Source organism: Erinaceus europaeus, chromosome 12 (genome assembly GCF_950295315.1).
Source record: "Erinaceus europaeus chromosome 12, mEriEur2.1, whole genome shotgun sequence".
Taxonomy (NCBI): Eukaryota; Metazoa; Chordata; class Mammalia; order Eulipotyphla; family Erinaceidae; genus Erinaceus; species Erinaceus europaeus.
Window position 1 is genome coordinate 102,130,355 of NC_080173.1, and position 24,105 is coordinate 102,154,459.

The 24,105-nt window shown below is 43.4% G+C and overlaps 1 protein-coding gene across 2 annotated transcripts in view; it reads right to left on the minus strand.

The window, feature by feature from the left end:
- The window catches only part of SNRK (SNF related kinase), a 62,195-nt gene that overhangs the window by 6,054 nt on the left and 32,036 nt on the right, over positions 1-24,105 (minus strand). Inside the window, exons 3-5 of one of the 2 annotated variants that reach the window (XM_060204880.1) lie at positions 12,200-12,341; positions 6,208-6,420; positions 3,378-3,512 (exon numbers count right to left, since the gene is read on the minus strand). In XM_060204880.1, the coding sequence (XP_060060863.1) occupies positions 3,378-3,512; positions 6,208-6,420; positions 12,200-12,341 (490 nt within the window). The remainder of the gene's footprint in view (positions 1-3,377; positions 3,513-6,207; positions 6,421-12,199; positions 12,342-24,105) is intronic. The other variant, XM_060204881.1, reaches the window with a different exon arrangement.

The following is a 24,105-nucleotide window of genomic DNA, read 5'->3' on the forward strand; positions in this document are numbered from 1 at the left end:
CATGGCTCTCCTCGCTGGCAGGTAGGTCTCTGAGAGGATGCGGGTGCTGAGGTCGCCCTCTGAGAAGGTTCACGGGGCCCCTCTAGCCAACAGGCCACACCTGTCTCCATCTCACATGCAACCCCGCATGGCTGGCTCTCCCTACTGGGACCTCTTGCCCTTCTGCCTGGCACTAGTCACTGCTGGAACCTAGTCTCCGGACCCTGTTTAGGCTTCTGCATGCCAGGCGATGTGGCTCAATGCACACACCCAGCAGCAGAGCAACCTAGGCCCAAGCTTTTTATAAGCAAGAGAGCAGAGATCCACCACCTCCCACAGGCCTTGGGGCCCAGGGGGAGGAGAACCCTGACATGGGTTCCACACCAGGATCCCCAGGAGAATAAAGGAAAAACTGCCTGGAAACTCAGTCTTTCCTCAGAGCACGATGACCCCTGTGTGTAATGAAGTCAAACCAACTTGGCCACTACAGACTGAGTCACTTTTAGGACAGACAAGTTCTTTCTCCAAAAGAGGGGGTGGATGTTAACTTCCTACATGGACCTGGTGGCCTGCGGGGTGGTGGCTCTGCTCTGCTCAGAGCTGGCTTTTTCATGCTAGAGAGTTTGGATCAAAGCCACTCTTCTGGCTGTTTCACAGCCAAGTGTCCCTTTGCTGCCTGGGGCCCAGTCCTTTTCCAGTTTTCACTAGAGAATGCTTTCAGGTTACTAAGTTCACGTCCTACCCTCTTCTCTGCCACTTCCTTCTAAGCAGTAGCCTAGACACTGCAAGCCGAGGGCACTTTAAGTGACTTCCCTCTTCTTTTAAATTACTAACACTCCCTACTCATACCCACGTATCCAGGCAAGTTTGTTGTTAGATGTTGAGGAAAGAATGTTTTAGGTTCAGAAAACCTGTTTTTAATCACTACAACCCCATGGGTTATATTAACAAGTGGATAAAGAAAGATAACTTTTAACTTTGTGATGAGAATGTCAAAGTATCCCTTTCCATGCTTTGTTTTTAAACAGAAATTTTAACTGAATGAAACAGTTACAAAGAAATAGTTACAAGATGGGTTTTCTTCGACTTCTCATTACCAACCAATTACAGATTTACAATATTTGCCAAAACATGAAACTTTGCAAATACTGGGACATTTCCAGTGTTTCTCTGATAAACCTTGCAGGTAGAATTTGAACCTTTAAACATTGGCACCTAAAATCAACATGGAAGATATGTCTGTAATATCTTAGAGTTTACACTGAAGTTTCTTGAAAAAACGAACCATAAAACTAGCCTTTCCATTTTATCAACTGGAATGCTTTATATAAGTTTGTTTTTCTTTGTGCATTCCTCATTTTTCATTGTTTAAGCTGCCAGTTATTTAAATTTTATTGTAAAGTAGTTTCTAGGATTTAAAAAAAATATTTATTTATTCCTTTTGTTGCCCTTGTTGTTTTATTGTTGTAGTTAGTATTGATGTCGTTGGATAGGACAGAGAGAAATGGAGAGAGGAGGGGAAGACAGAGAGAGGGAGAGAAAGATAGACACCTGCAGACCTGCTTCACCACCTGTGAAGCGACTCCCCTGCAGGTGGGGAGCCGGGGGCTCGAACCGAGATCCTTACGCCGGTCCTTGAGCTTTGCGCACCTGCGCCTAACCTACTGTGCTACCGCCCGACTCCCCAGTTTTTAGGATTTTTAAATTTTTTTTTATTTTGATGCCTATTCAAATTGACATGTCTAAAGCACTTTTCTCCCAATTAAAAATATGTGTATGTGTGCACATATATGCATATGTATACATGTTTTTAAATCAAATCTACCAGGTGAATCCAGGCCATACTGTTTTTGAGCCAACTATGAAAACTGCAGTTGTGAAAACGTGGCATTGTGGGGAGGTGAGTGGCACTGCGTGGCTCCCATATCCTGTGCTGCTGGGAGAAGAGCTGTCTGGACTGTGTGGGCAGTGCTAGTGTTAGTGAGCGAGTAGGGAAGTTACTGGTAAGGAGGTTTTTGTTTGTTTGTTTGTTTAAAGGAGGGGATGGAGAGTAGTTTTATCTTACAGTAAGGTGTCTGGTCCTTCCAGAACGTAGGAACAAGCAAAAGGTAATGTGAGGGTCTGTAGTAAGTGGCAGGTTTGAGGAAAGTGGGCTACATTTGTCTTGGTTGATAATCCCTCCAAATAATGGGTTTGAAAGGAGAGAATGAAGTGCGTTGAAAATCTGACTAGATTAGATTAGCTTGGTGGCTTTATTCATCCAATGGGAGGGGGGAAGATGATGAATCTTATGTTGTAAGGGGGAGATGAGCCCTGTGTCACAGCAAATTTATGAAGGTGATCAACACAAGGAGATACTGGCCAGCGGCGATGAGAATTGAAGACTATAAACAGATCACTCCAAACAATTTCTCAATATAAACGAATTATATAATTAAAGGAAAAAGCACACACACACAAAAAAAAATCTGGGAGTTGGGTGGTAGTGTAGCGGGTTAAGTGCACGTGGCACAAAGCACAAGGACCAGCATAAGGATTCTGGTTCGAGCCCCCAGCTCACCACCTGCGGGGGAGTCGCTTCACAAGCAGTGAAGCAGGTCTGCAGTTGTCTGTCTTTCTCTTCCCCTCTGTCTTCCCCTCCTCTCTCCATTTCTCTCTGTCCTATCCAACAACAATATCAATAACAACAATAACAAAAACAACAATAAAACAAAAGCAACAAAAGGGAATAAATAAATATTAAAAAATTTAAAAAAGAAATCTAATAAAGCAGAAGAAAGAGACACATGAGGAGAGGAATGAGAGGAGGGAAAGGAAGCAGAGGAAGGGGAGGACAAGTGCACCCCGCACTTTGCAGAAGCACTTCTGCTGGTGACAGTCACAATCACAATACTTGGAGTCCAGCATCAATTCCTTCACCCTCACCACAGCCCCAGGAAGCAGGCAGCACTGTACTTTCCTTCCACAGGTCAGGAAACTAAGTCATAGAGAGGGTAAGTACCCTCCCAAGGCCGGACAACTAATAAGTCAACTGGGTGATCATATCCCCCAAATTCCATGGTAACATTGCAGAATTATTTTCAAATTATTTCAAATAAATGAGGGAGGGCATGGCCATTTTTCTTGGGGGTGGGGGACTAAAGGAAAACAGCCAAGTCTATGCTACGTCTAATCACATTTAGTGAGGATAGCTGGTCAGTGGACACACCGTCCTGGTCAGGTCAGGCCACAGCCACTTTTCTCATGCAGGCCAGGAGGGACAGGCATCACTGGTGACCAGGAGCCACAGGCCCAGGAGGCTGTCACCCCTGCAAATTCCCCTCTCCCCCATTAGGAAGCATTAGACAGTTCACTGTCTCAAAACATTAACTTGCTAAAGGCAGTGAAGTTTCTCTCACCTAAACTGGGCTTTGATGTTGCTGGGGCTTGCAGACCGGGTCTGTATTTCTTTCTCTTGCTTTTCCCTCAGGATCCTCTCAGCAAGTAGGAAGTAAGTGGCTGTGATGTGGTTATAGCGGTTGGTCTCCAGGGCTCTGAGGGAGACAAGGGAGTGGGTGTCAGCCACATTAGCAGGGCAGGTGTATAATAAGCAGAGCTGGTGTTCACACACACTCTCTCTCTCTCTCTCTCACACACACACACACACAACACACACACACACACGTGCACATGCAAATAAAACTCTATGATTTGGGTTCTTTAAAAATCATGAAAAAGCACAAGAAGAAACTTGCAGTTCTTTAGATTGTCCTAAAAAAAAAAAAAAGACCCGAATTGAATATGCTAAAGTAGCAAGAAAACCCCAAATGCAGCTCAGCTGGACATCTGGTCTTCTGTTCTAGACGCACATGAAAGGGCAATGATCCATCACCTAAAATTTAATGTCTGTGTCCAAGGGTTTCCTTTGTTAAACTGGCTCACTTGCCTCCACGGAACCATTACCAGGCTCTGTGAACATGCACTGGAACACAATTTCATGGCCCTGCTTACTCTCCTGCACTTGTCCTACTGTGGGAAAGGATACGGCAGCCTTCCAGAGGGCGCACAGGGCCCAGGCAGTGGCACATCTGGTAGAACACAGAGTTCTGGTATGCAAGGACCTGGATTCAAGCTGCTGGGGTGGGGGAAGATTCATGAGCAATGGTGAAGCAGGACTGCAGGTGTTTTTCCTTCTCTCCCTTACTACCTCTCCCTCTACTCTCTCAATTTCTGTCTCTATCCAAAATAAATCAATATTAAAAAATTTTTTAAAAACCCACAATGAATACTTAGGTGCAAAGAAATACACAGATGACTTTTCATGAAACATACAGCGGGGTCATAGTAAGGGGCAGTGGTGGTGCACTGGGCTGGATGCACATACTACCTGAGCAAGCACCTGGGTTTAGGCCTCTGGATCCCCACCAGCAAGGGAGGAGCTTCACAAGCAGTGAAGCAGAGCTGCAAGTGTCTCTCTGTCTCTCTCTTCCTATCTCCCCTTCCATCTCAGTTTGTCACTATCTAAAATAAATAAAAGAAACTATTTAAAAAATCTATAAAAATAAATGGTGGTGGGGAGGATGGGATGGGGTGCAAGTTTCCAGAGCCCTACAAGTGGAATTCAAAGTAAGAATGGTTTCTTCAGCTGCAAACCATCTGGAATTATTGATGTGTCATGAGGGAACCAATAAGCAGTCAACCAGAGTCATCTTCAACACTCCAGTCCTGGCTTCCCTCAGAGAAAAAACTCACAAGGGCACAGGCAAGTACCTCAACTATTGTAACCCCCCCCCCCCTTATAAACATTACATATTTATTTATCCAAGAATACCAGGCCAATTCAGGGAGATAAAAATGAAATACCATGTGGTCCAGGAGGTGGCTCTGTGGTTAAGCATTGAACTCTCAAGTATGAGGTCCCGAGTTCAATCCCAGGCAGCTCATGTACCAGAGTGATGTTTGGTTCTCTCTCTCCTCTTATCTTTCTCATTAATAAGTAAATAAAATCTTTTAAAAAATGAAATATTTTCTTCCTTTTTGCCACTGTGTCCTCTTCACTGTTCCAGGTGGACTTTCCCGGACAGAGAGAGAGAGACAGAAGGAGAGAGGGTAAGATATCACAGCACCAAAACTCCTTTCAGTGTGATGGGCATAGGCTCAAACTCGGTGTGGGCCTCACAAAGAAGGTGAACTACCAGGTGAGCTATCCTGCCTGTCCCCAAAACTCATTTTCTACACCTTCCTTGGTGAGGTCCTTGGCCAGAGGAGCAAGTGTCCAGCTCTTCCTGTTTGTGAAGGTCATCTAAGTGGCTGTGGGTCACTCAGTGAAAACTCACAAAGACTGACTCTGGAGGAACTTGTACTTCAAAGTTCCAAACCTGGGCTTTTTTTGGTATTTTTTTTTTTCCTTTTTGGTAAACTACAAACACCCTAAAGACCATATCCTTTATACAGACACCGTCATTCTTAGGACCAAGACCTTCTGGGTGTCGCATGTGACACAGCCCATCATGCTAGGCTGCAGCCTCTCAGCTTCCTCTTCTCACTCAGTCATGTGAGCTCCTGATGTCACGCCCTTTGATGGCTCCCTGAACTTGCCTCTTTTCCTCAGACCTGTTTCTCTCAGTAGGTTAAGTCACATCTGAGTCTCTGTGGAAATGCTTTGTATTTTCCTAGGCAGGACCTCGTCCAGAAACAGTTTCTCCCTGGACTCCAACTTTAGTTTAAAGGACTTAACACCCTGTGCACCTTGTGGGTTCCAGGTGCCTGTGACTAAGGTTCTACCAGGCTAGGGAAATGTTTTAGGTTTTGCGGATCTTGTGGTCTCTCTCACAGCTACTCTGGGGATGTCGGGCTGTGTGTCCATGGATAAGAAATGTGCACAGCTAGAGTTCAGTAAATGGCCACTTACAGAGCACATGACCGGCCTGCCACGCAGTCTCAACACGGGGCGTGGGGTGCTGCCACACGTCCTGTTCACTATGGAGACCAGGGACCGTGCACAAGCCTGTACAGAGGTAGGCCGTCCGACAGGAAGGCTCAGCACTCACTGACTCCCACACCACGGGCTGCTTGCCCCACTACCAGACGGAAGTACCGTAATGCCCACGATCCAGGCAGTAGACCAAGGGCACAAGCCCAGCCAGTGGGGCTCTTCCCCACTGCCCAGCCTGCAGGTGCTGGCAGTGTGCACAAAGCCTCCGTCAGGGACCCAGCCCCACGGCCCCTGGAGGGTGAGTGCGGACTTACTCAACGATGGCGTCTCGGTCCGCGATATCGCCCAGCACCATGCGCTGTATGATGCTGTTATGCTCCTCTTCCGACAGGTTTTTGTACGACACTAGAGGGATGTTGCACTTTGTAGCTGGTGACGGGTCCACTCCTTGAAGCCAAGGATGGTTCTCAATCTCTTCTAGAGACGCCCTTCTCTTTGGATCTCTCTGCAGCATCCGTGTTATTAGGCTGGGAAGGAACCAAGGCCATTGTCAAAAACAAGTTATTGTCGAGAACAAACAATGGTGGTGGGGCCGGGTGGTGGTGCACCTGGTTGAGCACACACGTTAGAGTGTACAAGGACCTGGGTTCGAGCCCCCAGTCCCCACCTGCAGGGGGAAAGGTTTGCCAGTGGTAAGCAGGGCTGCAGGTGTCTCTCTGTCTCTTCCTCTCTATCACCCCCTTCCCTCTAGATTTCTGGCTGTCTCTATCCAATAAATAAAATAAAGATAATATTTTTTTAAAAAAATAGTGGATTCACCAGCTTTGTACACCATTAATTTTATGAGGTTCACTGGTGGTCATGGGGAGGTAGCAGGAGTAAAGAAAATTTAGCACCATCAGAACAAAAAAACCATCACAACTTCCAGATAAGCCAAACACACAAGCACAGCTTCCTATCTGGAGTGAATTTCAGGTATCAGAACATGTCCACAAATCAGCTGTGGTCAAGTGTGAACGAGAAGACGTGAGCCAATCCAGTGTCAGGAAGAACAAAGGCTCCTGAGAAGACAGAGCACCAGCGATGCATTCTTAGACACATATTTTGGTAAAAGGTATTGTTCTGGCAAAACAGTAAACAAAGAAGAAACACAGGCTGCCGGGCCAGCTTCGCGGGCGGGAGACAGACGACCAGGGACTCACGGCTGAGCTGGGAAGCAGTATCTCCTTTATTAATCAGATACTTCGCTTTTTATGCATCTCTTCACCGGAAGTGACAAGGGAAAGGAAATGACTAGGAAAAGGGGCGGAGCAAAAAAAGAGCACAAACAGAGCATAGAAAGCTTCCATCTAACCAGTGGGGATTAAACCAATACCCTGCAGGCAGGGCGGGACCCAGGTAAACCAGCGATTATGTAAATAGACCACAGCGTAAGTGACACAAGCGAACCTCATGTGATGATCAAAACAGAAGGTCTTATAAGCAGAATTTAGAAGCAGACCAACACAGGGCCAGTGAGACAGCTCACATGCAATCCAGGTGTAAACCCCCCAGCACACCACAAGTGTGCTACAGTTCAAGAAGCTCAGGTGCTTTGGTGTCTCTGTCTGTCTCTTTCTTTCTGAAAAAGTTGATTCAGAGTACTAAAGTTCAAGTATGAAAAGAGAAAGAAGGGGAGGAAGTGTGTGCCTGTGTGTGTGTGTGTGTGTGTGTGTGTGTGTGAGAGAGAGAGAGAGAGAGAGAGAGAGAGAAGAATGAAGGGAATGAAGGAAGGGAGGAGAAAGAAAAGGAAAAAAAGAGGGGGGAAGGGAGAGGGGAAAAAGGAGGGAGGGAGAGAGTCTCCTAAGGTCAAAGCAGGGCTCTTAAAGGCTGAATAAGAAAGCTAGCCTCTGCTCTGACTGTTTCTGCTTTAATTGTGAACACTGCAGAGATATCAGGAAACTGAGCAGAACATGTGGAAGTTGCTGACATGGTGAGTACAACCACAGCCCTTGTGAACAGCTAGAACTCCAGCTTGCGTGTGAATGTGAGTAAATCTACTTCTAAGACATCAAAACCAAAATGTGCCTGCTGTAACACTGGCTATAGAGGTGGGCAGAGAAATTTATTCTAAGAAATTCTACGTATAGCTAATCCTTATAATTATCCAAATTAATAATACCTGTATAGCATACACAGTGAGTACATTAATCTAACGTGATTTCAAGGGACTGGATCTAGAATCCCAGAGGCCCCTGACATAATTCCTAACACTACATCCATTCTGTCACTTTTTCTCTCATAAGAAACAGGTTGTTTTTTTTAAGAAAAAATGGGGTTCAGGGTGAAATTACTTGCTACAGGGCACACAGCAGAGAAGTAAATGCAAACCCTTTTGTAGGAATGTAACTTAAAAGAAGGAGCCACACATTACAAGGACAACGACCTCAGTGAAAACACAAAGGGAACTAGGTTCCCTTAGCAAGAATACATATTCCAGCCACATAAGAATGCAAAGACTTCAACCATCGAGCTTTCAGATAAGCAAACAATGCCATGCTAAATATGCTTAGAATGTAAAGGAGAAACATGGAAATACAATCAGGAAATGGAAGAGAGCTTCTAAATGTGAAAAATAATTATTTTAACAAAACAAATCAATATATCCTTCTTCTAAATTAGGTGACCTCGCTTATGAAACACATTTGAAGACCATGGAAATGGATACTGCTTATATCAAGACATACAACAGTATTCTCTGTCTTAAATAGTGCTGTATAATTTTAATATCTGGCTCCATAACCAGGGACTCCCAACAGCCAGTGTTCCTAATCACACTCTTCAACTGTTTTTGTTCCCAATGTGAAGGAAAACTCTTAAGAATTTATTCACAAATCATTGTGTAAGATAAAGAAAGGAATACTAGACTTATTATTAAGGTACCTTATTATTCTGACAAATCTGATTCCTAGCTATTACAAGTACCATTTTTGACACAAAGTGCAATGCTTTACTTAAAAACTTATAACTTAAAAACCAAGGACAGAAAAGGAAAAACACAAAGTGAAGCTTGGCCTGGGTTTGGTGTATTGCACCAAAGCAAAGGACTCAAGGGGAAGGAGGGGTGCTGGGGTCCTAGTGCAGATGGTGGAAAATGGCCTAAGTTGGAGGCAAGAATGCTGTGCGGACACACCTACCAAGGGAGAGGAGAAACTGTATCCATGTGTCAACAACTGTGCTATAAACCACTGGCCTCTCAATAAAGTGATAAAACAGAGAGGGAGGGAGGGAGGGAAAGAGGAAAGGAGGGAGGGAGAAAGAGAAGGAAGCAATGAGTCAAAGAGCAGAGGCAAGGAAAACCCAGGACTGACAGACTAAGGGATAAAATACAAAAGAGATAAAAAACATAAAGAGAACAGAATGAGAATATCTAACATACATCTAATCAGAGTGTTGGAAGAACTGCATTAAACTTGTGGTATACAAACAAAATGGGAAATACCACTGAGCTAAAAGAAACGATGAAATCTTGGAAAACACTTGAAAGAACCATGTTAAGTCAGATAAGCCGGAAGGAGAAAGAAAAATCTGGGATTATCTCATACACAGGGGGAACCTCAGAAACAAAGAAAGAGAAACCACAGAGTGGAACTTGGGTTAACTGTGGTCTGTTGCAGGAGAGCCAAGGAGCCTAAAACAGAGAGGGAGGCGGGAGGGGCTAAGAGTCTCCAGGCAGGGGCATCCAGTCAACTACAGGGGAAGAAGAGGCCAGCTAGTAGTGGTGGAGAGATACAGTGTGCAGATGCCTACCGGGGGAGGGAAGAACTACACACATGTGGCAACACCTGCCTTGCAGTATTTCTCCCAGAACCTGGAAGCCTAACAGCTCCAAAGCAGAAGCTCTTAAAGTAGTCTGAGAGAAAAGGCAGATGGCACCACTAAGACGCACAGCTGACTTGACAGTGACAAGGAAAGTCAAATAGAGTGGATATTATTTCTAGGAGCCTGAGAGAAAATAACTGTCAGAGCTCTATCCTTAGTAAAACTTTTTCAAGAGCTTACATGACATAAGGACTTTCTGATAAAGCCTGAGAAACCTGGTCACCAGGAGACACTCATAGAAAGGAGAAAGGGACCTGGATGCATATAGTGAGTTCCACTCAATAAAGTGATTTGAAAGAAACTGTAACACAGGATGTAACTTGGGGAGAAGGTGATGTCAACTGCAAGAAAAACAAAGATTCATTTTCTTAAAGGTGTGGCAAGAGAGAAGAAACACAGTAGAGCAGGACTCTGAAGAATGCACGCAGGGTAACAAGCTCGGGACCTCACACGTGCAAACTGAGCACTCTGCCCGCTGCACAACCTTCTGGGCACCTGGAAACCAACCTTCTAGCAAATGCCTGAGTAATTCTAAGGAATTCAGATAATTTGTACTGCACAGAATGGAAATGGTGTGTAAGATATGGAGGTAAAAAAATACTAAAATGATGTACAGTAGTGGCCTGTGGATTCTGTGCTACTTATGAAGAGAATAAAGGTAAGAATTAACTACAGATTTTTATTAAGTATACCAACATGTATGTGTGTATGTGTGTTAAATAGCTAGGAAAATCACTAGACTGCAATTTCCAAGCTAATTGAGGGGAAAATCTTAAGGGGTGGGGAAGGGCCTTCATCTATCCTAAAGATGACAGAATGAAAGAAAAAAAGAAAAAGAAAAAGAAGAAATATAAAGCACACAGAGCACATAAATACATATACACCTATCACTGAATGCAATATATGTAAATGGGACAAAATTTCCAATTAAGGAAAAAATGCTGAGATGAGACTTAAGAAAACCTTAGCTACTGGACTGGGTGGCAATGCGGTTGAGCACATGTTACAAAGCACAAGAACCCAGGTTCAAGCCCACAGTCCCCACCTGCAGGGGGGAAGCCTCATGAGTGGTGAAGCAGGTCTGCAGGTGTCTGTCTCCCTCTCTATCTTCCCCTTCCCTCTCAATTTCTGACTGTCTCTATCCAACAGATAATTTAAAAAAAAAATTAAACAAGAAAAACTCAGATACCATTTGTTAGGTATACACTCCTTAACTTGGCTAGCGGATACATAGGGGTTCCTTTTGAAACCCCTTATAATATATACTACACATCTTTTGAGCAGCATGTCAATATAAAAATAATCTATTTTCATTTTTTCAGCAGAGGCTACGGAAATACTCCCTGAATTAAAAACATCAGATACACATACAACGTATCCAGAGACTATCCTGCTGTTTCCTGGGGTGAGATGAAAAGTACTATGGACACAGAGACAACCATCATCATTATTGCTAGTGTTCATACTGAGCCCTTCTTACGCATTAAGAACTGTGCCGCTAGCCTGGTTTACATCAGTTTTTATCATCACCCTACAAGCTAAGTTTTACAATTCTCACAGCAGTGAATGAAGAAACCAGAATTTATAAAGTATGAACACATAAATTCACAACCTTCTACCACAAGGATTAAGATGAGGTGGAAGGACTAGGTAAATGACTCCTAAGCTACTAGGTTTCCTTTTTACTAGTGGATGAGAGAAACTCAAAGCTTTCTTATTACAGAAAAATCCTAAAAGCAGTAGCTATAGTCTCAGCAGAGCATATTAAAGTATATTACTCATAATGTCAGTGAATACTGAACTTTTCCTCTCGTTCCACTACTGTATTTCACAGCACTCATACCATAGTACAACACGTACATACATATACACATACTAGACTGTGCCTAGTTATTTACATCTCAAATATCCATCTGATTACAGCTTTGCTTACTGTCTCCCTGAAGTCATATAAACCAAAGCTGAGATCTTCAGTGAGCTGGCAAGGAGGAATGTGTGAATAAAACTAGGAGACATGCTGTACAAATCTTAAAATGATGTGGTCACAGTCTATTGAAGGAGAAAACATCCCTTCTCTGGAACTTAAAATAATTCCAGGCAGTCTTGCTTTGTGCTTCCTTTTTTTACAGAAAGTTCCCTTGTCATGTCTTAATCCCAAGTGAAAGTAACTTCCACTTCTGAGGCTGAAGAGGCATAACTGTAATAGATGTCTCTGAAACAGGTATGTTAAGAAAGACTAATGCAAGCTGAACTGTAATATTAAATTTCAAATAACTGTGGGGGCAAGCTCCCCAAATACTAAACAAGAACAGGAGTATTCAACTGAATTGAGATGCTTGGATGCTGTAAGTTCCCTCAGACTTTTTAACCTGTTCATAGAATAAAACAGGGCTTCTGGCGTTAACATGAGTACTGAGTGTCCACATGCTTTTGTTTCTTACTTACTCTTTACACTCCTTAGATACACGGGACGGCACTGTATATTTGCAATCCATGATCATTGTCAACGTTTCGCTGTCATTGGCCTCTTGAAAGGGCGGCTGCCCACACACCAGCATAAAAAGGATCACTCCCAGACTCCAGATGTCTACAAATCAAAGACATACTGTTAAATACTGAACTGGTCAGGAATAAAAGCAGACTAATACCATTCTATTTTGAACAATCAGACTGGTGTTATTTGATTCTGAACAAGCAATAGCATTTATACCTCAAAGTGAAAAACACCTAGAGAAGAAAACTAAGCCCCAATAGGTCAGGAAAAATGTGTTTCCTGTTTTGTTTCTTTTTGATTTATAGTCGTAGGGCTTCACCACTCTAGCCGACGTTTTCAGATGAAAAGAGACAAAGTGGGGGGGGGGGGCGGTAAGAGGGGAAGAAACTTCCTCCAGTCCAGTGGGAGCTGAGCCTGGGTTCCGTGCATAACAAGGCAAGTGCACCACTATCCAGTAAGCCGTCCTGCTGGCCTCTGTTCATTGAAGGTCTGAGCAAGCGCTGGATTACAGTGAAGTGAGGTCAAGAAAGGTTGCATGAAGATATGAAGTAACTCACTTCATAAAGGCAAGAATACCAAGTGGAAAATACCTGTGAAGGTTCTCAAAGCAATGGACAACACTGCTGTTTTTTCATTACACTGTGACACTACTAGAGCTAAAATTAGAGATTTTAGAGGCTTTCTAGGCCTCTCCCTACCATACTCACACCCCCAAAAAAGTTACAGTAGGTCAGGTCACAGGGTCTTTGTGACCATATCTGCTACTACTCGACTTATTACAAGATCCATTACAAGGATGAGAACAGGGTCCTTCCATGTAAAGCCTCAGTCGGCAGTGCCAGCGGGTCCAGGACTGCAACAGCAAGCTGCTCAGATGCAGATAATTCATTGGCCTCCACTTCTTTTTTTTAATTAATTAATTAATTTGATAGAGATAGTCAGAAATTGAGAGGAAGAGGGGAGATAGAGGGGGACAGAAACAGAGACACCTGTAGCCCTGCTTCACTGCTTGCAAAGTTTTCCCCCTGCGGGTGGAGACCAGGGGCCTGAACCTGGGTCTTGTGCACTGTTATGTGAGCACTTAACCAGGTGCGCCACCACCTGAGACCAAGGCCTCCACATCTTGACCTCAGTACTGGGGCCAAGCAAAGTCATAATCTGAGGAACAGTGGTTTGATCTAGTGGTTTGACCTGTGCTATTTAAGCATCTGGATAAAAGAATTTACAGGGAGTCGGGCTGTAGCGCAGCGGGTTAAGCGCAGGTGGCGCAAAGCACAAGGACCGGCATAAGGATCCCGGTTCGAACCCCGGCTCCCCACCTGCAGGGGAGTCACTTCACAAGCGGTGAAGCAGGTCTGCAGGTGTCTGTCTTTCTCTCCCCCTCTCTGTCTTCCCCTCCTCTCTCCATTTCTCTCTGTCCTATCCAACAACGACAACAACAATAATAACTACAACAATAAAACAACAACGGCAACAAAAGGGAATAAATAGAATTAAAAAAAAAATTAAAAAAAAAAAAGAATTTACAATCCCACTTTCTAGTACCCTTGTTAATATTTTAAAATAAAATGCTATACTGTTGATAATTTATGTAGACCCTCTTTGGACAATTTGAACCTACTACTTTTGGTCACCTCCCCCAACCCTGAAGCCACCACTGTAATTTGAAATTACAATTATTCTCTCTTAAATGCATGCATCTACCCTTCACCTTATACAACAACTAATTTCAGAAATTAACTATAAGGTAAATGTACCTTTTTCCTGACATTCATTCCGTAAGGATGGAAATTCATCATGCTTTTGTTTACAGTATATACCTAGCTACCATACTGCTACACTCCTAAAGATGTAGAACTTGAAATGGACTATAATAAATATCAAGGTAGTTCAAATAAAAATCTTTCTTCACTTGTTCAAGTATCCACTGTACACAGTGTTACTACTGTATCATAATTTAAGTTGATACACATGTAGTTGAGTAGTAAAGTTTATTGTTCCATAAAAATCCTACAAAGCAACACATTTCTTAAAATGAGTCTAGTTACATTCCTCCTTCTACCATATCTCATGCTTTAAATTCTGGATAATTTACTTTGGCTTCATACTGTTTATGCTAAACTGGACAGGTGACAGTACAATCATACAAACTACAATTTGAGCAGTATAGTGAGTAATATCAGCTAATGCTCAAAAATCTTATATTGCTAAGGAAAACTATCTTTTTTCTTTCTTTTAAATATTAACTTCAGCAGAAAGGAGGAATGTCCAATCACTTGTAAATATCTTGGGGTCACTTGCCCAAGCAAACAAATACACTCTTAGAATGCCTAGTTAAAAGTGTGAAAGAGAAACACGTGCATATAAAAATATTTATGTGTACACACACACACACACACACACACACACACACACACACACACACACACACACGGCTTCCTGATAAGGCTCAAATTATTTCTGGATACCTGAAATGCTTACAGTTCAAACAATCATTCTCTGACAAGTAGTCTGCAGATGGCACAATGTGAAGCTAGCTCTAAGCTAGAGAAGAGCAAAGACAGCATGGTTATGCAGGGCTGATGACTTCATTCACTCATGTCCCAGGCTTTCTGTTTATTTTCACACCAGAGCGACTGAGGGGGCTCAGTGCCTACACCATCTCAGCATTCCCAGCCTCCTTTTTTGAGAGAAAGACAGAGAGGAAAGACACCTTCAGCACTGACCTGCCAAACATGCAGCTTCCCTCCTGAAGGTGGCGAGCAGGGGCTTAAACCTGGGTCTCTCTGCAGGTGTGTGTGTTCTACTAGGTGAGCCAAATCTTGTCTTTTAATTTCCAGACTTTTAATTACTCTCCTTACTCTGCTTTTTGAGTTTACATCAGTTTCCATTTTTATCCTTATAGATAATGGATAAGCCACCAAACTTTACTCTAGTTATTTAAAATGTGTTCCCTATGTATCTTTTTAAAATGGAAAGAGTTGTGTGGGCATCCAAAGGATTAAAATAGAATCCACGTTAGTCAGGGTGGAGCCCAGTGCCAGCAAGCATTCTAAGACTGCGCTGCCCCGTCTGTTCAACTGTACCAGACACTGTCCAGGGTTCGGCGGACTCAGATAAGTAAGATGCCATCAACCTTACAGTGCTCTCAATTTACTTTGAGAAGGACATTGTAACTCATCAGGAAGATGGCATAAAAGCAACTTAGAGAAGAAAGGCTAAGAGAGATGCAGGAAAAAGATGAGTGAAGGGCTCTATTAATTCAGGTTATGAAAAAAAGAGGGGGAGGGAGACTTAGATTTGGTGCCCAGAACTAAATATCTGCTATTATAGAACAAAAAATAGGGAGTCCGGCTATAGCGCAGCGGGTTAAGCACAGGTGGCGCAAAGCACAAGGACCGGCATAAGGATCCCGGTTCGAACCGGCTCCCTACCTGCAGGGGAGTCGCTTCACAGGCGGTGAAGCAGGTCTGCAGGTGTCTGTCTTTCTCTCCCCCTCTCTGTCTTCCCCTCCTCTCTCCATTTCTCTCTGTCCTGTCCAACAACGACAACAATAATAACCACAACAATAAAACAACAAGGGCAACAAAAGGGAATAAATAAATTAAATAAATATTAAAAAAAAAATTAAAAAATTAGAACAAAAAATGACACCAAGGAGGATCTATTCTATTTTTCCACAGGTGGAAGAGGGAAGTCATACTTATCCTAAAACTGATTTCAGTGGACATTTAAAATTGTGTGTTTGGGCCCTTGAACATAGATGGTTCCATTGCAGCTCTGTGAACTTTTCACTCTTTTCACTCCAGACTAAAAGAGAACGAGAAAGGGAAAGAGTACCAGTCCTACCTCCAGTGCTATGGCACCCCCATTTGGTAACAGGGCTTGACCCAGGTTGTGTGCAAGCCAGAGTATGCTCTGTACTGGGTGAGCCACCCTGTGATACCAAATTACTCCTTTCCCATTAAAAAATGCTGATAATAGATAAGCTCTCTTTTGGTACAGCATGAATGGAACTAGGGGGAATTGTGCGAAGTGAAGTAAGCCAGGAGAAGGAAAAATACCAGATAATCTCCCTCACAGGTAAAATTTAAGAAATAAAACAAGGGAAATTGGGGTAAAACATTAATAAACTGTAGCCTACGTCATCAGACACAAGGATTTGAAAGAGGCAAAATGTGACCAGGTGCTCAGGGGCTGGGGCCAGGTCCCACACTGGAGGACTGTTGGTCTGCTTCTAAATTCCGCTTCTAAGACCCCTTCTGTTGCACTGCTTGACGTTGTAGTCTATTTTCATAATCATTGTTTTCATTGGTTTAATCCCCACTGGTTCACGATGTTTTTTTGCTCCGCCCCCTCTCGCAGTCACCCTGATTTCCACCAGTCTCTTTTCGCTCCACCCTCTCTACATCACATCCTATTTCCACCCTACTTGGCGAGTATATATACAGCTGCTCTTCTGTTTTAACACACTTGGAATTGCCTTCCGACTCCGAGAGTTCCAGAGTCTATCTCCTGCGATGCTAGCTCACTAGTTCCTGATCCTTCTCCCACACAGCAGCCTAGGTTGGCTCCAGTTGAGTTCTCTCCAACCTAGAGAGCACTTGCTCGGGAAGAAGCACCCTCAAGCTAGACCGGCAAATGGTGCCCTGAACAGGGACTGGCATATGGCGCCCAACCAACGTGGGACCTAACCTTCCCATCCCCCAGATAAGTAAACTTGGCTACCTATCCACTATGGGCTGCCTTTCTACTTATGAAGAGGTTTCCCAAAGCCTCTACTCTTTCATCAGTTTCTCTGTCTCCGGAACATTTTGCTCTGGGCCACACTTTGGTTCCCTGATTGGGAACTTTGGTTCCTTATGACTGTGATCGTAGAGCTTGGGAGATGCGCAGAGATTTCTCTTCAGACTTCCTGGACTTCCTCTCGCATGTTTCCCGCAAAGAAGGACTACTCTAACTTGAAGAGCATTCTCCAGTACCCTGGCAGTCCCCAAGAATGGAGACACGTGGTTAGTTCTACCCTCCTGATTCAATTCTTTCTTCGATGAGAAGACGTTTTTAAAAATGGGTGCCTTCAGCAATCCAGCAGGAACTGTCAGAAGCACCCTAAATGGAATTTTGAGTAGTTTTTTGGACTAGGACGCCCTCTGGGGACTCATGATGCTACATGGTGAGATCTGGATAATCGGGTTCAAGGTGAAAGAAGCAAAAACTGCCTACTGCTTTTCTCTTGATTTCCCCCCATTGTTCTCTCTGAATATCTTAAGTTTGCTGTCTGTTTTCAGTTGTGTTTCGTAAGAGAGTGATTTGAATGACTGAATTTTTGTATGACATTGACTTAAAAAAAATGCTGGATGCATTTCTAGAGACATCCAGAAAATCCAAAAAAACTTTTTTTTCCTCTTTTGATTTTTTTTTAATGTCTTGGTATTAATGTAAAACATTTAATCCTAAAAACTGTATGAGTATGGGTGGGATAGATAGCACAATGGTTATGCTAATGATTCTCATGCCTGAGGCTTCTAACCGTGGTTTTTCTCTTTACCTTTCCACATTTTATTGAGTTTAAACTGTTTAAACAACCTTAAAATCATACTACAAAGGACTTCCAATTATAATGGAGTTATCAATTACAGTAAACTTCTAATCTGCTACACGTTTTGCTTCACAAGTAAGTGAATTACAGCTGTCAAGTCTTCACATGAAAAAGCATCTGCTCATCTGGAATCCCTGGAAATCCATTTGGATCCCTGTTCTCTGACATCGCCCAAAAGATGGCATGACTACAGCAGCCCCCCCCCCCCCCGAAACCAATGATGTGACCTGGAATGACCTGAAGAAACTAATTCACAGACTCCAAAGCTCACTCTCTACAGAAAAGGGGAATTACAGTGGTTGACCTTCCCCATCGAGACAGACGTGCAGCGTTTCATCCCCTGGCATTTCATCCGTGGTCATCTGCTTTGGACTGACACTTCTATCAGACTTACTAGCACACCTCTTGGACACTTTACACAACTTTACAGCAGTTTCCCTTTATGCTGCTGGGTTTCTCAAAGACTAACTGCAGCAGTCCATGGACTTTGCAGCCAGCAGCCTTAGGACTCTATAGGCTATGCCCCCTCACCTGCAGGCCCTGTTCCCAGAGGCAGGAACCCCCCCTCTTTACTAAATCCTGCCCACAGAGGCAGAAAACACCCTTTGAGGCATGAGACGCCCCCAGAGGCAAGAGATGCGCACAGAGGCAGGAAAAGCCCTTTGAGGCATGAAACGCCCCCAGAGGCAATAGATGCCCTCCAGAGGCAAGAAACACCCTTTCGCCTGCTAGGCACTTCCCATTGAGGCAGGAAACGCCCCTTCAGGCCTCCCCTTGGCATCACACTGGTTCTTGCTACTCTCCTACTTGTTCCTCCCTGTCTTGTGCCAGTTCTTTTGAAAATGCCTGTATGATATAGGTTTCTGTTCACCCCACACTCCTGATACTATGGTCATTAGTTAAAAAGAAAGGGGGAAATATTGGTATGTTTCTAAATTCTGCTTCTAAGACCCCTTCTGTTGCACTGCTTGACGTTGTAGTCTATTTTCATAATCATTGTTTTGACTGGTTTAATCCCCACTGGTTCACGATGTCATTTTGCTCCGCCCCCTCTCATAGTCACCCTGATTCCACCAGTCTCTTTTCGCTCCACCCTCTCTACGTCACATCCTGTTTCCACCCTACTTGGCGAGTATATATACAGCTGCTCTTCTGTTTTAACACACTTGGAATTGCCTTCCAACTCCGAGAGTCCCAGACTCTCTCCTGCGAAGCTAGCCCAGCAATAAAGATTGAACTGCATCCCTCTCAGCCATGAGACCCTGGTCGTCTGTCTCCTGCCTGCGAAGCTAGAACGGCATCTGGCCAACTGGGACTGGCAGAGGACAACAATTTGGCAGCAGGTGGCATGCACTGGCACCTACGTGGGGGAGACTTGAGACTGGACCACAGCAGCCACCACCTCATAAAAGCTCTTCTGATAAAAACAAAAACCCTTCCAAGGTGGAGGCTACAAAACCCCCTTCTCAGGAGCCACCTCATCCTTCCATGGTAGAGGCTACAAAGCACCCTTCCCAGAGAGCCAGCCAGCTTGAGCTTCAAGGAGCACAATGCATCCATCCCCTGACTCTATTATGAGAGAGGGCATCAATGAGAGAATCGTGGAATGGGAACTTTGTTTTCATTTAAAACAAATGTGGAGGAATTGTCTATTCACACCAAACATGTACAGGTTAACAGGGACCACCTGAAAAATCAAACAGTACTGTTATGTTACCATTATCTGAGGCAATGTTTTGATTTCAGAACTAGTTCTACACCCTTAGTTTATAGAAATGGAAAGTTACCACTTAATAAATAAATACAATTCCGTTAATCAAAAAGAACATCTTCCAGCTCCTGGAACTTTGGGAAAGGCTAGAAAGATAGTGAAGTTTTCATGTTTGCTGGTATATAGTGTAGGGGTTATGGTCCCCTTAGTGGCTGCAATCAAGCTAGAAATGAGATAATGAACGTTAGTACTGACAGGACTAGGAAGATAAAATAATGGTGATGCAAATACTTTCATGCCTGAGGCTCCTGGGTCCCGGATTCAATCCATGACTTTATTAAGCCAGAGGGGAGGGAAGAAGGGAGGGAGGGAGAGAGAGGGAGGGGAGAGAGAGAGAGAGAGAGAGAGAATGAAAAGAAATTGCTCCAGGTATTTTTACCTTTTAAGGCTGCTGAGATAGCTGACCTGGATAGTTTGCCATGTGCACAACCCAGGTTTGAGCCTGGCCCCCCATCACACTGAAGGAAGCTTTGGTGCTGGGGTCTCTCTCTGCCTCTCTGTCTCTCTTAAAAAAATGGAGCACTGATCACTGATCTCTCATTTGCTCACCTTCAGTAGGTCAACTTATTATAGTACAATCAAACTGTGCTATTTCTAGGGTCATAGGTGGCACCTACATTTTAAAGTTCATCTTAGGCCAGCTAACAAAACAGAATAAACAAACATGATAATGATGAATCTGAATAATAACTTTTGAGGAAAGCAGGTGGGTCAGTGTCATTAGTGCCGAGAGATTTACTACAAAAATCACTTCTGTGGTAGAATTATCTAGAAATAGCAAGAGAGTGATCAGGCTTTGAAAATAAGAATAGGATGATCAGAAGGCATGTTTTGGGTGAAACCTGCACTCTTCCTCTCCCCTAGCACCGATCTTTTCTTTGTCAGTGCAACCATGAGCCTGGAAAGCAGTAGTGGGAATAGAATGTTCAGGACCAGTTGTTCACTGCACCATTTACAACCACTGAGATTCATGGAATTAGTTTTCAATTCCAACTGGGGTCACCAGTAACTGACATATGACTCAATACTAGTGTAAAAAAAATGTTTTCTTAGAACAGCCAGAACTATTACAATGTGTGCAGGGCCCAGACGACCTAGGGCCAAACCAAGAATCATTTTCGTTTTGTTAATAGAAATCTGATCACTACATTCTACTCATCAGACACTGCTTACACATTAAGACGTCCTTACTCACAGGCATTCAAAATTACCAAGAGTTCAGTTATTAAAGATTTTCTTCTAGGTCTCAAGCAAGCACACTGATTGATTTTAAGGGACATAATGAGACCATTCTGAAAGTAAAAGTTGTCAGGTCATTTGAAACAACAGTGTAAGAGTAGAAGAATGACAGCTTGGAAAGTGCATGTGTTAGGACATCTCTATTACTCCTGGGGATATGGACAGGTGGTGCCTAGTCACATCTTTCCAGTAAAAATTACGAGGAAATGGAAACCAAGAACTTGGAGTAGAGTAGGCAAGGCAATCAGTGAAGGTAGAATGGCAGTGTGTTTTAGTTAGCTGCTTAAGGCTTTGTGCAAACTTGTTCCCCCCACCTACTCCCTTGGGAAAAAAAAATAGAACAACCAAGGAGGAAAAAAAAAACAAAAAACTGAAGCAGTCTAAAGGTTATCAGTCCTGCAAGTGAGATTGCACATGTGCACACAAGTCCTAGCCAAACAGCAGCAAACAGCCTTCCAACTCAGCATTCTTTCACAAGTCTCCTTAAAATTGATTTGGGTTCAGGACAGGAAGTGAATGTTACAGATGAAGAGGAAACGATAAGCCGCCAGGCTAAAATGTCATAATTGCGGGTTTCTGTTGCATGGTTTAATGAAAAGGGCAGACCTAGTTAACATTCTTCGAAGAGACCTAGGTCCAGATCCTACCCTGGCTACTTAAATCAACTACGTACTCTTACCAAATTGCTTGGCTTCTATCCACCTTCCTTTTCTCTAAAAACAGTGCTACATGTAGCAGTGGACAGATGGATAAAAATGGGTGCCTCGGGGGCTGGGTGGTGGTACACCCAAGTAAGTGCATGTATCACCATGCGCAAAGGATCTGGGTCTGAGCCTATACTCGCTGGAAGCTTCATGAGTGGTGAAGCAGGGCTGCAGGTGTCTGTCACTTCCCATCTCCAGTGCCTTTTCCATTTCTATCCTAATAAAGACTTAAAAATTAATCCCTAATGCTGGGGGTGTAGCAGAACCCTTCCCGTGTTAAGACCTTGGGTTTGGTCTTCTTGCCACTAGAAATGTCAAGGACAACATGGGGAGCTCTATGAAGGTCGAGGTGATGCTGTGGTCTCTCTTCCCTTCTAAATGCCAAGCATGGGCCCAAAGGGGTTTTCAACAGCTCTGCATATGCAGAAGCCCTTAAGTGGTGCTGAATTTTAAGGGAGATGGGGAGACAGGGAGAGAAGCTTTAGGGACAGAGGGAGTGGTACCCACCCCAATAAAAATATAAAAATTGAGCAGGGGAGGTGGGTCAGTGTTAAAGCACAAGCACGAGGCCTGACATTTAATACTGGCATCACATCAGGAAAACTCCTGGAGCTAGAAAGCAGCTCACACAGTAGGGTGGGTACCTTGCTATGTGCAAGGCCTGGGTTCAAGTGTACCACCACTTGGGATTGTCATAGCACCAGGGAAAGTTCTGATGCTCTGGTGTATCTCTGTCTGAAATAAATAGAATGAAAATTTGGTCTTGGAACACACACACACACACACACACACACACACACACACACACACACACATTTTAAAAATATGATGAAAGAAAGGGGTAGAATTATGAGTTCATAGAATATCTGAATGGAGTCCAGTTGTTGTTTTCCTTGGTAATGCCTCAATACGACAATGTCTAGGAAGATGATCGTGGTCATCAGGGAAGGGGTAGGACAGAGCTGTTGGAACAGGCAGCTTCCCCTTCTCAGTCTGCTATACCAGGAAAAACCTGAGGACTATCAAGGGCAAGGCGACACTGAAGGTGACACTGAAGTCAGCTACACATCACCCTTAAAGCTGCAGTCTTAGGTAAAGTCAATCTGGAGGCCATAATTCTCTCAAGACCTTCACCAAGTCAGAACAAAAGTACCTATCAAGGTATTCTAAATACCTCCATGAAGCAGAATCAGATATAAATCATATCATTCAAATCAAGAGCTGTTAAAAAATATCCTGTAAAACTTATTTATTTTACAAGATGACAGGAAAAAAAAATCTCTATTTTGCCCCAATCTTGTGATAACAATGGTCACAATATCTAAAACATTCATATATTAGAACTCTTTTTTCAAAATGGAAATGGGAAACGGTATGGCAGCATGTATGAAAGGATATGCTACAAATTTTCACACTTGACTCTCCACAGGGGATCTATTGAAGAACTGGAATAGATGAACTAGACCCTGACCAGAAGGAGCCCTTTCTAGGTCTGGGGCAGGAGTCCAAGCAAGAGTCCAGTCTGCTCTTAAGTTTTAAGGGGTCACAGATGGTCCTTTAAAGGGTCTAAATCCACCTATGACTGTAACTGAAAGAGGATCAGATGCATGACATTGATTTAACAGCCTGAAGAATAGGCAAACCAGGAAAAGGCAGTTATTCTGATATCAGACTAAATGTACAGTGGACAGATGCTGAATATGTGGAATGTTAACCAGTTAAATTCACACGTTAAGAACTTACTCAGCTACTTTCAGCTGTCTAGAAACTAGTTAGCACTGAGCACAGAACTGAGAATCCCATCCTGAAGAAGGGATTATAGCATCTGAGGGGTGTCCCTGCCATCTCCTGGAGTCCAATCTCAGGTCTCACCAGACTATAACAAGGACTTAAAACTGTTACTGAAGAGTTGTTACATGTGAATTATGTTAACTAAAAGTGGGTTTTAAAAAATCACATCAAACACAATATCTACAAATTAAGTCTATTGTGACTGTAATATATATATACACACACACATACACACACACACTGTATCTCCAATATACACAAGTTCCTTTTGGGGACAACCCTTGTTACCTTACCTCCAATTTCCCACTATAATCTTCTCAAATCTGAGTTAGGACATTTAAAATAAAATAAAGAAAATGAGAGGAGACACCAAAGCTACAGTGAGTAAGGCTCAAGAAGAGAACAAAGATAAGCTCAGTGTTCCACACCTTTACTTTACTCCAGAGCTTAGCCTACACTGTTAGTGCTCATTAGTGCTCATCCTTCCTGTCAAATAACTGAGTCAGTTTTCACTCTGTCCCATACGCTTACAAATTAAAAAAAAAAAACACCAACTACTACTTCATAATGAGCCATAAGATGCCTCTGAAACTGTATTTCTACATCTCTTTGAAGTCGGGGACCAAGTTTTCACAAAACTCACAAGAGTCTAAGACTCACTAAACATACATATAGACGATGAAGAGAAATTTATGATGTGAGGGGCCGGGTGGTGGCACAGCAGGTTAAGCATACATGTGCAGGAACCTGGGT